Below are 14,420 nucleotides of genomic sequence, written 5' to 3'. Positions count from 1 at the left end.
TCCAGGCAGGGAAGGGAAGGAAGGCTTGGCCTGAAGGGGAAAACAAATACAATCGTGAGATGTGGCTCAGTCCTATTTAAAGAGATTAACTCTGTTTTAAAAAACATGAACACTGTCACCACGTTCCTAATGTATCTCCATCCCCCCCTGCAGCTCTTACCCCGAGTTAAAACGGGAGAGAAGAAGCTGAACAACTCCACCAGAGGAGACCACGGTGCCTGGGCAGCGTTACTGCGTGTGCGAAAGGACCAGGAGGTGACAGCTTCAAAGGCTAAGGACATCTTTGCCCCTCTGCCGTGGGCAGCGCCGCGGCTGACACTGCCCTGCCCTGCCCTGGTTTACTGTGGGCACAGCCCCAGCCCGAGAGCACCGGAGCTGTACACGGCGGCCGCAGCCCTCCCGGCCCGGGCTGCCCCGCATTGGCCGAAGCCGCCGCCACTCACCCGCCCGGCGAGCCCCGGGACGCCCTATGGCACCAGATCCGCCCGCAACAGCGCGGAGGCACCTCCCAGCCCCGGGGATGCCGCCCCCGCTCTCCCCGCGGGGGCCGAAGCGCCCACGCCGGTCAGCCTTCCGGACGGCCCCGCTCCCCCGTCCCGGTCGGGGTAGAGCAGAGGCGGGCGTGCAGCTCACAGCCGCCCCCTGCGCGGCCCAGGCCGCAGCTCCCCGACTTGGTGACGGCATGGTCCAAGCCGCCCCCGCGCTGGCAGTGCCCCAAGCCGCCCCCTGCGCGGCCCCGCTCGCCGCGCCCTCGCCGCCCGCCGCTGCTCCCGCGCAGCCCTTTGTTGCCGCGCCCGGGGCTGCAAATGGCGCCCGCCTAGGACGCGCTGCAGCCCCACAAACCACCGGCTCCGAGGGGCGGCTGCCGGCGGGACACCGCTAACGGCCCCCGGTACCAACGGGCCCCGGGGCCGTCCTCGCAGCACCCCGCTCGTAGCCGTCCCGAGCTCCGACGCCCGGTCCGACCTGTCGGTGTAGAGCAGAACCGCTACTCACCGGCTGGGTGCTCGCTTGCGGGCGGCTGACCGCGGAGCCTCGGCCAGCGGGCGGTGGGTGCGGGGGTCGCCGGCCCCGCGTCGAAGCTGGCGGTGGCCTGAAGGCGACTCGGCACTGGTCCCGCAAGCCCGAACGTGAAAGCACCGCCAAGTACTTAGTGACGTGGGCACCGGACAGAGCCGCCCGAGGGCTGGGGACACAATTAAAGGGGCAACGCACTGATTGCAGGCGCAGCCCAGCGGCTTCCTCTGCTGCCCTCCCTGCGACCGGGGCTCCTCGCCTCTTCCCACACCCACAGCGTGCCCGGGAGGCCGCAGACAATGCAGCGCTGTTGTAAAGGGCACTCTGGGTCCCTGTGTGTGGAAGGAAGGCACCGCCGGAGCGAGAAATATCTGTAGTTCCGCGCTGTAGGATATATCATGTTACTCGATATAGCGGCGGGTTTATGGCAGGGAAGTTTTGTGTTGAAACAACGAAAATAATCTTGAAGCATTGGGAATGGCAGTGCAAGACAACAGATTGTCCTGTTTTGGTTTTGTTTTTTTTTTGGGAGGGGAGGAAACGCAAGTTAAACCAGGATGCCCGTTAGAAGACAAAACACTTCAATCTTGTGCCGGTTAGAAGACAAACACTTCAATCTTGTGCTTCTTAGAAGATGAGACTTTCCATCTTGTGCCCGTTTAGAGGCTGGGTGATACCAGCAGACTTGCAAATCAAGCTGCTTCAAGAGAGCGAGAAGCAAGAATCTGAGCGAGTAAGAATCTGCACTAAAATAGCAAGTTACAGCTAACTTAAGCTTAGCAGGAAACAAGGAGACTGAGCAGGCAAGAATTTGGGTTAAAATAGCCAGATGTTGTGACTGTAAGGTTGTAACTTTGGGCAGAGAACAAAGAACTGAAAGCTGCCAAACCACAGGCTGTGTCCAGAGCTCAGTCATGACTCAGTAAGTGAAAACAGAGTTAGGATCTTCCCCAAAGGACCACCTGGCCCCTGATAGATAAATCTGAGCATGTGCTGAGCTAATTGCAGAAGTAATTTGCATGTGTGTTAGGCTGCTTGGAAGTGGGCAGGCAGTTAGTGGAAATCATTGAATATGTATTTTTCTTGAGGGTATAAAAATAGATAATTTTTAAATCCTGGTGTAGGTTAGGAAGAGAAATCCTCCATGTGTCCAGGACTGCAACAAACCAGTATCAGCTTTCTGAATGATCATTTGCTTTGCAGAGTTTCCTCTACTCTGATTTTTCACAGACAGAATTTGGTCACCCAGATGAGCCAAACCTCCCAGAACCTCATCAGACCAGTGGGATCGTGGGGAGTCCAACAAGCACTGAGACCCTTTGATTCCCTTTTTAGGTGAGTTGTTTGGCTGGCAATTTGGGGCTTAGAATGAACAACTTTGGCTTTGGGTTGGGCTTTTGGAAATTGCCTGCAAATGGTGTGCAGACTGGACGCATTGTTGGGCTAAAGGATTGGGGAATGTTGGTATTTTCACCAAGCCTTTAGTCCAGCAGTTTGGTATTTCTGCAAAGATGGTTTTGAGGCTGCAAAGATGATTTTGAGGCTACAAAGATGCTGAGAGGACTGGAACATCTCTCTTATGAGGCAAGACAGAGAGAATTGGGGCTTTTTAGTCTGGAAAAGGGCAGACTAAGGGGGGAATGTTCTCCATGCTTATAAATACTTCAAGGCTGTGTGTCAGGAAGATGGGACCAGGCTTTTTTCAGTGGTGCCCAGTGACAGGTCAAGGGGCAACAGGTATAAACTTGAACATCAGAAGTTCCATCTAAACATGAGGAACAACTTCTTTAAAGGTGACAGAACACTAGAGCAGGCTGCCCAGAGAGGTGGTGGAGTCTTCATCTCTGGAGACATTCAAAACCCACTTGGATGTGTTCCTGTGTATCTTCTCTAGGACAACCTGAGGCTGAGGGAACTGGGGTCTTTCAGCCTGGGGAAGAGAAGGCTCCAGGGAGACCTTAGAGCAGCCTTCCAATACCCAAAGGGGCTAGAAGGCAGCTGCAGAGGGACTATTTGCAGGGACAGGCTTGAAATGAGAGCAGATTTAGATTGGATGTGAGGAACAAGTTCCGCACCATGAAGGTGTTGGAACACTGCCAACAGGTTGCCCAGGGAAATAGTTGAGGCCCCATCCCTGGAAATATTCAAGGTGAGGCTCAACGAGGCTCTGTGCAACCTGATCTAGTGGAGGATGTCCCTGCTGACTGCAGGGGAGTTGGACTGGATGACCACTGGAGGTCCCTTCCAACCCAAAGCATTCCATGATTCAGTGAGTGGTGTGTGATGCCAAAAGAAACATGACAATGACCTCATCAGAGGCAGTGCAAGGAAATGAGAAGAAAAACAAAGAGGATTGCTTTCATTTAGAGAAAACCAAACAAAATGGCAACATAAAATGAAGGACGTAGAAAACAGAAGGCACTTAACATTTATCTTGTCTTGTGATACAAAAATAAGGGAACAACAACTGAAATTAAGGCAACAAATGTAAAAAATGGTAACCTTGTTTTAAAACACAAACCATAACTGACCTGTGGGAAGCACAGACTTGAGCTAAACCTCCAAAAGCTTAACAAGGTACTTTTAAAAAACGACTACAGATAACCTAATTAATGCTACTGGGAATAACAACAACATACAAGTAAGAAAACCCTCCTGTGCCAGGCAAAGCAACAAGTCATCTGCCTAGATCTCTGAAGTCAATCTCTTCCTATGGATAATTCTTCCATTTGCCCATTTACAGCCACATCTGAAGCATCTGGTCCTCAGTGTTCTAATGAGATCGAGGTTTTGATCCCCAAATCTCTTTTCCTTCTAGAATCACCCCCAAGTATAAAGAAACACTTAATAATTTTACCTTAACAGTTAAGACTCCAGACCTAGAGTGACACTTTTATTTTCTTCTCCCCTTAATCCATCCCTACACACACACACAAATTCCCAGCCACTTGGTATTCTGGGACAGCAGGCACCAATACCTGGAATTTATTGTGCACAATGTAAAGGGAAATGAAAAAAAACAAAAAACAAAAAAACCCAAAAAACACCAAACAAAAAATCTCTTCAATTTGATTCCATTAGCAAGCATTTGAAATTTGAGTGAGGTCATTCCATCCTTTTGTAGTTCTTTCTTTCCTCTAGCTTTGATTTAGTTAAGGTTGCTCAGGAGTATTTCTTAGCCATTTATTAATAAGCATTTTTAGGAGTAAGAAACTCCCCAGAAATCAAGCAGCTGTTTCCACATCCAGCCCATTTGGGGAACTGCTGACCACGGTGGAACATAAAACCAAAGGCAAACATCACTCTTGTTTGGAGAAGATGTTTTTCCATGTGCGTCTGCAGAGAGTTTTGGAAGCTCTCCCCTTCCACCTCTTAAGCCAATGGATGGTAATTTTTGTAGGAAGATTAAAACCTCATTTCTCATCTCCTGACAACATACAACTTGGCTGTTCCTTCACAGGAAGGCCACTTTAATGCCCACACTGTGAACTTAGTAGGAAGCACCTGAGCTGTCATGTTGAGAGACCTGCAGGCTGGCCATCTGCAATGAGAATGCTGCACCCTCTGCTCATGATGACACTAATAAGGCTATACAGGGTTCTTTTACACCAAAAAAAAAAAAAAAAAGAAAAAAAAAGAAAAAAAAATAGGGACTTTGTAGCTGTCTCTGGGAAGAAGATTATACAGGATATATATGGGACTGTTCTGGAATGAATCCCAGGTGCCAGCCAAACATGCTTCAAAGTTGTAAAAAAGAAAACAAAACAAAAATCAAATTTTCTAAGCCTGTAGCCACTGAGTTCCATGACCAAGGGATGAAGACTGCAAACATACTCAGGTCTGGCCAAGCAAAGGCAGAGCAAAAGCACTCCAGGAACACACTCCTGCTCCTCTCCCATTTGCAGTGCTGGTTAAGGTGAACTCTTAAGTACCAAAACCAAGTGGGACTGGAACAGGCTGCCCAGAGAGGTTGTGGAGTCTCCTTCCCTGCAGAGATTCCAACCCCACCTGGCCACTGTGATCCTGGGCAGGCTGCTGTGGATGCCCTGCTGGAGCATGGGGGTTGGACTGGATGATCTCCAGAGGTCCTTTCCAACCCTCACCACACTGGGATGCTGTTAGAGAAGTGAACTTCCTTCACCATTAATCATCTCACCTCCTGTGCCCTAATTGTAGGTAAAATTATACAAAGGTGATCCAGCAGATCTTGTTCTCACTGGCATATAACACAGCCTGAAGATGGTTAAGGGATGGTTTGCTCCTGACTTTGGGAATGTATCAATTGATTCCAACTCCATCCTAAAACAATTGATTCCAACTCCATCCTAAAACTCCTCAGTTTTAAACTGAATACAGGTCAATACAACAGAAGAGCAGTCAGTGGTTTCAGGTGGAAGATCTCCTCAGTTCCTTTTCTGATAGAGCAGATGTGCTGCACAAATCATTCTGCCTCTGGTTACTGGCAAAACAAAACAGTGGGCAAAGAGAAAACAACAGTTCAAAGGAACCTTGTGAGGATTGCTTCCTTCACGTGGGCACTGCCCTGTGGATGCAGGGCTACCAGTCACAGCAGTCTGGCACTTTGGAGAGGTTGAAAAGAAGAAGAAAGCATTTTCCTAGTGCTTAGACACAGCTTTCCTAGTGCTTATTAAAAGACTGCCCAGTCTGAGTTCCCAGTTTCCAGAATGAATTAAAAGATCTCCCAGCATCAGGGAATGACCCAGATTTGTAATCATTTCATCTCAGAGGTGGTGCCTAGCACTAGCATTCATAGAATCATGGAATGGTTTGGGTTAGAAGGGACCTCCAAAGCCCATCCAGTCCAACCCCCCTGCACTCAGCAGGGACATCCTTCACTAGAGCAGGTTCCTCAGAGCCTCGTTGAGCCTCACCTTGAATATCTCCAGGGATGAGGCCTCAACCTTCCTGGGCAACCTGTTGCAGTGTTCTACCATCCTCATGGTGCAGAGCCTGTTCCTCACATACAGTCTAAATCTCCTCTAATTTCAAACCATTGCCCCTCGTCCTATCACTGCAGCCCTTTGCAAACAGTCCCTCTGTAGCCTTCTTGTAGCCCCCTTCAGGTCCTGGAAGGCTGCTCTAAGGCCCCCTGGAGCCTTCTCTTCTCCAGGAGCCCCAGCTCCCTCAGCTTGTCCTTGTAGTAGAAGTGCTCCCTGATCATTCATGCCTTTATTTTCTATTAAAGAATAGGTCTTGAAAGGCCTGCTCAAGACTCTCCTTACTCTAATAAACTTTACAGGAAAATGTTTTTCCAGGTGCATTTTTAGATGCTTCTCCTTTATTAGCTGCCTTTGTTTGTCTGTTTCCTTATCATAGTATCAAGACTGCAGGAATTTTAAGGTTGGACCAGATGATCTTTGGGGGTCTCATCCAACTTGGCGTTCTAGGATTCTATGAATTTTCACGGAATATTCTCTTCATTTCTGAACACTGGGGGAGGGGTATTCCTATTTCTCCCCAGATGCCATTACACATCACCCCACAGCCCTCCAGCCTCCCAACTGGGCAGTTTACAGTACTGTGTGTTGTCTTCTGAAGTATTTAAACCTCAATCCCTTCAGAGAGGTGTTGAGAAGCGACCCTTTGTCTACTATAAAACATTATCCTTGTGGTACTTCAGTTTTTTTGTTCATCCATGGTTTCAAGGATGGATCCTTCCTACTGAAGCCAGGTATGGGTATCCTGATGACAAAACTCAGACTTGGACTCAACAGTGTCCATAAAAAAACATGCAAATCTGGACCTGTTCAAGAGAAACCAGCGTGTCTCTGGAGGATGAAGAGGCTGGTGGAGGGCTTATGGTCAGGACACTACATTCTCCCTCTGACACTCACTTCCTAATCCTTGTCTTACAGCTACCTAATATTTGGTTTGACTTCCTTTTCTTCTGCTTCATCCTCGCTGTCGTCCACTTGCTGAATGACCAAATCGGTTGAGCCATCCTCCACGATCTCCACGTCGGATCTGTTGTCTTCCCCATACTGCCACCTGGAATCTTTGTCCCCGTCTTGGGGGAATTCCAGGGGTGCTTCAGCCTCCAAGTCAATGCGGATACTGTCTATGCCAGCTTCAGCCAGGCACTCATTGCAGAGTCTGTAACGCCTCGTCCCCTCCTGGACCACTTGTCCCGTCAGCTCCGTCACGTGGCGCTTGCACTTCCTGCAGATAGGCTTACAGGCCTGATGGATCTGGGGAGAGCAACAGCGAGACAGTTGAGTGCTGTAGCCACAAAGAAGCACTGCTTAGGACGATGACAAAGCAGGGCTGGAGCAGGGTTAACTTGTGGTCCTAAGTCAAGGAAGAAGGGGATTGAAGCTTGAGGAGGGGAGATTGAGACCGGAGATGAGGAAGAACTTCTTTATGGTGATGAGGTACACTGGAACAGGTTGCCTAGGGAGGTTGTGGACGCCCCCTCGCTGGAGGTCTTCAAGGCCAGGCTGGATGAGGCCTTCAGCAGCCAAGTCAAGATGAGAGGTGTCCCTGCCCCTGGCAGGGGAGTTGGACTGAAGATGCTCTTCAAGGTCCCTTCCAACCCAAACCATTCTATGAATCTATGAATCACAGAAAGGCAGGGCTTGGAAGGGACCTCTGGAGATCATCCAGTCCAACCCCCTTGCCAAGGCAGGTTGACCTAGAGAAGGTCACACAGGAACACATCCAGGTGGGTTTTGAATGTCTCCAGAGAGACTCTACCACCTCTCTGGGCAGCCTGTTCCAGTCCTTCACCACCCTTTAATTAAAGAAGTTGCTCCTCATGTTTAGGTGGAGCTTCTGACATTCACTTTTGTGCCTGTTACTCCTTGTCCTGTCACAGGGCACCACTGAACATCAACAGATGTCAGAAGTGAAACCAAACCATCACTGAGCTGCCACTGCTCAGCTCAGCTCTGTGACAAAGCTCAGGCAGAGCAACGTCTTTGTCAGCCATCAATTAACACAGCCACTCGACCCCTTTCACGCTAATTCAGATCAACAAAACCACATTTATTTCCTATTGCCTCTCCCTTCAGAGGAGTCAACTTCCCAACCCTGTGCTGTGTGTGCTGCAGGTGACAGCAGCAGCTACTCACCGTTCGGAAGTGGCTGCTGAGGTGATCCAAGCGGCTGAAGCGCTTCCCGCATGCCTCGCAGGGGTAGGGCCTCTCTCCCGTGTGGCAGCGGAGGTGGCGCTTCAGGTCTGCTTTCCTTTTCACCACGTGAGTGCAAAAGGGGCACTTGAACCTCATCCTGGGCAGGTCATCTGGCAGAAAACGATGTGATTAGGAAGAGCAGAGAAATCGTGACACGTCTAGTCGTGGAATCACTGAATCGTTCCCGTTGGAAAAGACCTGGGGGAGGTCGCTGAGCCCAGCCTGGCTCTGCCAAGCCTGGTGCTAAGCCATGTCCCTCAGTGCCACATCTCTTTGTCTTAAACATCTCTGTCAGAAACCAGTGTGATTGACAAAGTCATGACTTGGCTAGTCATGGAATCACTGAATCATTTTGGTTGGAAAAGACCGTTGAGACCATCTCCAACCAATCTGCCAAGGCTTGTGTTACACCACATCCCTCAGCACCACATTTCTGCCTCTTTTAAACATCTCCACAGTTGGGAATTCAGCCATCTCCCTGAAGAGCCTATTCCAGTCTTTGAGAAGCCTTTCAGGGAAGAAGTTTCTTCTGATGCCCAACCTAAACCTCCTCCCCTGGTGCAGCTTGAGGCTATTTCCTCTCACCATGAAATGCTCTAGGAAGAGGGAGTCTTAGAATAGCAAAACACTTCTATTAAAAAAAAAAATCACCATAGCATATGTCAAGAACAAAATCTTGTGTTTTCCTGTCAGTTACACAGCAATGCTACAAAGGAAAAGGAGTGGACTCTTAGCTGGATTAAAATGACCTTAAAAGCATCCCAAAAGATGGAGGATGAAGCTGCACAGACACTGAAGCCTATGTGTTTTCAAAGGATAGTTCTAGAATCACAGCATCATTGACTACTTTGGATTGGAAAGGAACTTTCAAGGTCATCTAGACCAATTTCCATGCAGTCAGCAGGGACATCTTCATAGAATCCTAGAATGGCTTAGGTTGGAAGGGACCTTAGAGATCATCTGCTCCAACCTCCCTGCCATGTGCAAAGACACCTCTCAGCTTGACTCAGCTGCTCAAGGCCTCATTCAACCTGGCCTTGAACACCTCCAGGGAGGAGGCATCCACAGCATCCCCGGGCAGCCTATTCAAGAGTCTCACCACCTTCCTACTGAAGAACTTCTTCCTAAGCTCCAGTCTAACCCTGCTCTCCCTCAGCTTCAAACCATTCCCCTTGTCTCTATACATCCTCACGAAGAGTCCATCTGCAGCCTTCCTGGAGGATCCCTTCAGGCATTAGAAGGCAGCTCTAAGGTTCCCTTGGATTCTTCTCCTCTCCAGGCTGAACAAACCCAGCTCCCTCAGCCTATCCTCCCAGCAGAGGTGCTCCAGCTCTCAGATCATCTTCAATTGGAGCAGGCTGCTCAATCAAACAGGTACTTCCATAATTCAAAAATATTAAAAAAGAGTTAAACTCCCCAAACTTACATTTGTGGCCAGTGCCAGCTGACTTCCTGCCACATTTTCTCACAGACAAGCAGAGATGATTCCCAGGTGACTGTGCACCTACAGCATCAACACTTAACTTACCTTCAGCCCAGTTTCCCATCACCCCCAGAATGGAGGGCATGCTCCCGTACTGCTCCTCTGGTTTTGAAGACTTGGATTTACTGGAAGAGCGAGGTGATTCATGCTCCTGCTGTGACACAGCCAAGCTCCTGGGCATCACATCAGCCCCTTGGCCATACTGGTAACCCACATGAGGAGACTCAACCTCTGCTTCGATCGGAACTTGCTCTTCAGGCTGCGTGACGTGGCCAGGGGGCTCGGCAGCCCTGTCCTCCAGTTTGCTGGATTTATAGTGAGGAACATCAGAGGGCTGCTGCAGTCCCAGGTGCCTGGATTTCTTGCTGGAATCTTGCCTCTGCTCATGTTTGGACAGCTGCTGCTGCTGCGGCGGCTGCTGCTGCTGGGCGTTCCTCTGAGAGGTTGGGTAGTAGCTGAAATTGCTCCAAGAGTTGCCACCCATCATACAAGTCCCTTGGTCCGGACTTAAGTGTGGGCGCGGGGGGCTGCTCTCTGCCCTCCAGCCTGTGCTGTACAAGCAGGCTCGATCCACACCATTGGAATTCACCTCTTTGTCCGAGAGGCTGAAGTAGCGATCCTTCTCCTTCTCACTGATGTCCAAGGAGGACTTGATGAAGGTCTTGCAGACACTGATGACGTCGGTCATCTGCAGGTAGCTGGCGGCCGACATGACCTCGATGACGTTCTGCCCAGTGAGGGACAGCTTGCCCGAATAGACAAAATCCAGAATGACTGTAAAGGTGTCGGGAGAAAAGGCCTGGAAGGTGGCCGTGGTGGGCTGAGTCGTCTCCTTGGAGCCCTGCGAAAGGAGCATTTTGAAGTAGCCGCTGCTGGCGAACAGCACATTGCGATGGGCCTTGAAGACCTTCCCCTCCACCAGGATGTTGCAGTCACAGAACAAATCTTGCCTGCGCTGCTCATTTAGTTGCTGCAAGAGGTGAAACTGGTGGGAAGAAATCTCCATTCCAAAAGAGATGGAAACGAAACAGTTGCTCTACAAAACAGAATCAAAGGAGACTCTTGAGCGTCGTGCAACAGAGTCAGCTCAAACTGACAGACGCCTCAACAAACAATCTCATTTATTTAACTCCATTTAAATTACAACAGACAACCACCACACGCTTTATCTCCAAGATGAAGAGCGGGGTGAAGCTGCCCGCTGCCCGCAGGCTGCTAGCACAGACACGTGCGCCGCAGCTGGGGGCACCTCCGGACCAAGGGCTGCTGGACCAGAGTGCGTTCTCCTCGGGGCAGCTCCACAGCCCTTCAGCGCTCCCGGTAGCTCGGGCTGAGCTCTGTGGCCGCGCCTTCATCAGCCCGTCTCGCCTCGCCCCGTTCGGGCAGGGCTCACGCCCCCGCCGCCGAAGGCACCAGAAAGGGGACTCGGCGGCAGCGCCCGCCCGGCCTGGGCTGCTCCGGCATTGGCCGAGGCCGCTGTCACTCACCCTCCCCGCCCGCACGCCCGCCCGAATTGGTCGCTCGGCCCGGGGGAGCCCCGGGACGCCCGATGGCACCGGGCCCGCCCGCCACAGCGCGGAGGCACTTCTCAGCCCCGGGGCTACCGGTGCCATCCCGCTCCAGCCGAGGGTCCCGCAGCGCCCACGCCCGCCAGGGCTCCGGGCGGCCCCGCTCTCTTCCGCCGGGCCCGGTAGAGCCGAGCCGGGCGCGCAGCCCGCAGCCGCCCGCTTCAGCACAAGCCCCGGCTAGCCGCAGCAACCCAACACGCCACCACCGCCGGTGCCCGGTGCCGGGTGCCCGGCGTAGCCCGAGCTGCCCCCGCTCCCGCCGCCTCCCCGCGCTGGCAGTGCCCCAGCCGCGCCCCCGCCGCCCGCCGCTGCTCCCGCGCAGCCCTTTGTTGCCGCGCCCGGGGCTGCAAATGGCGCCCGCCTAGGACGCGCTGCAGCCCCATAAACCACCGGCTCCCAGGGGCGGCTGCCGGCGGGACACCGGTAACGGCCCCCGGTACCAACGGGCCCCGGCGCCCTCCCAGGCTGCAAAGCCCGGGGTCGCCCATGGCGGCTCCTCGCAGCCAGGCTGGCTTCGGGGCCGTTTCCGCCCTAATCACAACGCCCAGCCCGGCCTGGCCGGCGCGTCGAGCCGCCACTCACCGGCTGGGTGCTCGCTTGCGGGCGGCGGTCGCGGAGCCTCGGCAGCGGGCGATGGGTGCGGGGGTCCCCGGCCCCGCGTCGGGGCTGACGGTGGCTGAAGGCGACTCCGCGCTGGTCCCGCAGCCCCGAGCCCTGCAAGCCCGAACGTGAGAGAAACAAAAGGTATTTGCTGACGTGGGCGTTGGACAGAGCCGCCCGAGGGCTGGGGACACAATTAAAGGGGCAACGCACCGATTGCAGGCGCAGCCCAGCGGCTTCCTTTGCTGCCCGCCCTGCAGCCGGGGCTCCTCGCCTCTTCCCACACCCACAGCCTGCCCGGGAGGGGATGCGATGATGCCCTAGATGCTTCCATCTCACACCTTTATCTATAGCAGGGGCCTTGATGACCCAAATCCTTCCTTAATGTGCCTGCAGCTACCTCCAAAGGAGGTGGAACATGGATTTTATTTTTTCTGTTCATATTTGTTTGTTTCTGAATAAAAACTGCCTGAAATCCAGTACCTGAACCTCTCAGGGTCTTTTCTGTGCTCTTGACACCCCAATGACTGCTCATCAATATCTGCTTTCCAATGGCAGCCATTCTGCCTTAGCCTTATCCTTTGTGTCCTTCCTAACCTTCCCTTCCATAAACTTCTGACTTTCCACCTTGAAACCATTTTCCTTCCTTTTCCTGTTGTAGTAAAAATGGGGTAGACATCTAAAGACTCTTTAAATCATTAGAAATATTGCCCAAGGGCATCGTCTAACATTTGTTTGTGGTCATTTATATCCATTTACATTGCAACATTTTCTTCACCAGCTTGATTCTCCCTTCTCACTGAACACCCAAGGGTTTGTAGGTTCCACCTCTATTCCCAAGCAGGCTTTAAGATCTTTCAAGGAGACCTGTTCTCCTGGTAGGACTCCATGTTCTGCCTGACCAGCGTTAATCATTCTTGAAGAAAACAAGCCATTGGAATTCACAGAGACTTTTACATTCATCATGTTAATGATCAGCTGGAAACATCTCAGCCTGATGTACCTTACAACTGGCCAGGCTTTGCCAGCCATGTCCCACTGCTGGGCAGCACTCATCCTCTCAGCATCCTCTGTAAATTTCATGGAATTTCTCTTGCTTTTATGTCAAAGTCTGAAGACTGCCTGAGCAGAACTGCTTCCAAAGTCAGCCCAGAGGACCTTCAGCATCTTTGTCCTTTTCATTGAGGGTGTCTGGCAATAAGTCAACATAGATGAGCTCTATGCAAATATGCTCCCAGCTGTAGGTGTCAGTTGAAGCTGTGTTGAAGATAAGAATATCTAACAGTGTTCCATGCTGTAGGCACACATCATCATGTCTTGGCCCCTCAACCCTGGCAGCCAGCTTCTCACAGCTCCTCACCATGAACCCTGCATCAGCACTGGAGTCACTCTGAAGCATTGCAGACAGGAACCTGTAATGGACCTGGGAAGGAAAAGAGAAATGATAAAAGTCTGGCCACGGCTTTGTGCAAGTGTCTGTGGAGAGAGAGGAGTCCAAACTTTGGGATAAAATGAAGCAGGTGAGAGCTATAAAATTAGAGAGGATCAGTAGGGACCTGAAGGAATTTGCTGTTTGACTCAGCTGACTTTCCAGGTAATGGAGAATGCTCCACTTGATAGTTGCTATCACTATTAATAGGACCTCAAGGGTTCTCCATCTGCTAGGAGCAGGCAATAGAATTTTAAAAACCAAGGGAAAAAATGCAGTGGTATCTAGAGTAGCTCCATGAGAATTTTCAGTGACGTTGCAAGTGCTCAACTTGGAGTGCTTCAGAAACCTTGCCCAGGAGTCTGCTCCTGCTGCTGGGAAAGGCCATGAACAGGCTTTGGTTCTGTCACTGCAGAGGGACTGATTTTTGTGGTTTTAGAATCATAAAGGTTGGGAAAGACCTCCAAGATGATTGAGGCCAACCATCAACCCAACACTGCCAAGTCACCACTAAACCATGGCCCTCAGCACCACATCTCTGTGGTTTTTATTGAACACTTCCAGGGATGGTGACTCAGCCACTGCCCTGGACAGCCTGATCCAAGCCTTGACAACCTTTTGAGAAGTTTTTCCTAATGTCCAACCTAAACATCCCTTGGGGCAACTTCAGGCTCTGTCCTCTCATCCTGTTTGTTGTTACTAGGGAGAAGAGACCGATCCCATCTCACTCCAACCCTTTTCCAGGGAGTTGTAGACAGCCAGAAGGTCTCCCCTCAGCCTCCTTTTCTCCAGGCTGAACACCTCCAGTTCCCTCAAGCTGCTGCTCACCAGCCCTGTTCTCCAGACCCTTCCCCAGCTTCATTGCCCTTCTCTGGACCCACTCCAGCACTTCAGTGTTCTTGTAGGGATGGCCCCAAACCAGGATCTTGGTGAAGACAACAGAACTACAGAAATCACAGCTGAGTCTTCTGGCTTCATCAGAGGGAAACTGCTGAGAGTGAGGATGCTGACAGGGCTAATGAGCTGAAGCCAGATAGAAGCTGGCAGAACATTAGATGAAAATTGTCATCTCCTCCTTAATCCATTTTGGGTGTCTTGTTTGTTCCCCTGTCTCCAAACAATGTCTTTGGAACTTTAAAAGCCCTTTCATCACGACAGGTATCTGCTCTTAT

General features: G+C 51.4%; 1 protein-coding gene across 1 annotated transcript; it reads right to left on the bottom strand.

Annotated features, from left to right (window-relative positions):
• Window positions 1–6,885: 6,885 nt before the first annotated feature.
• LOC128977739 (zinc finger and BTB domain-containing protein 8A-like) lies at window positions 6,886–10,657 on the bottom strand. Its single transcript, XM_054395395.1, has 3 exons — window positions 9,832–10,657; window positions 8,109–8,296; window positions 6,886–7,226 (listed from the first exon to the last, which is right to left on the bottom strand). Exons 1-3 carry the CDS (start codon window positions 10,655–10,657, stop codon window positions 6,894–6,896), a joined length of 1,347 nt encoding a protein of 448 aa, XP_054251370.1. The 3' UTR covers window positions 6,886–6,893.
• Between the last annotated feature and the right edge of the window lie 3,763 nt (window positions 10,658–14,420).

Source organism: Indicator indicator, chromosome 33 (assembly GCF_027791375.1).
Source record: "Indicator indicator isolate 239-I01 chromosome 33, UM_Iind_1.1, whole genome shotgun sequence".
Classification (NCBI taxonomy): Eukaryota; Metazoa; Chordata; class Aves; order Piciformes; family Indicatoridae; genus Indicator; species Indicator indicator.
Note: the sequence above shows the minus strand (reverse complement) of the source record. Positions and strands in the feature narration are given on the sequence as shown.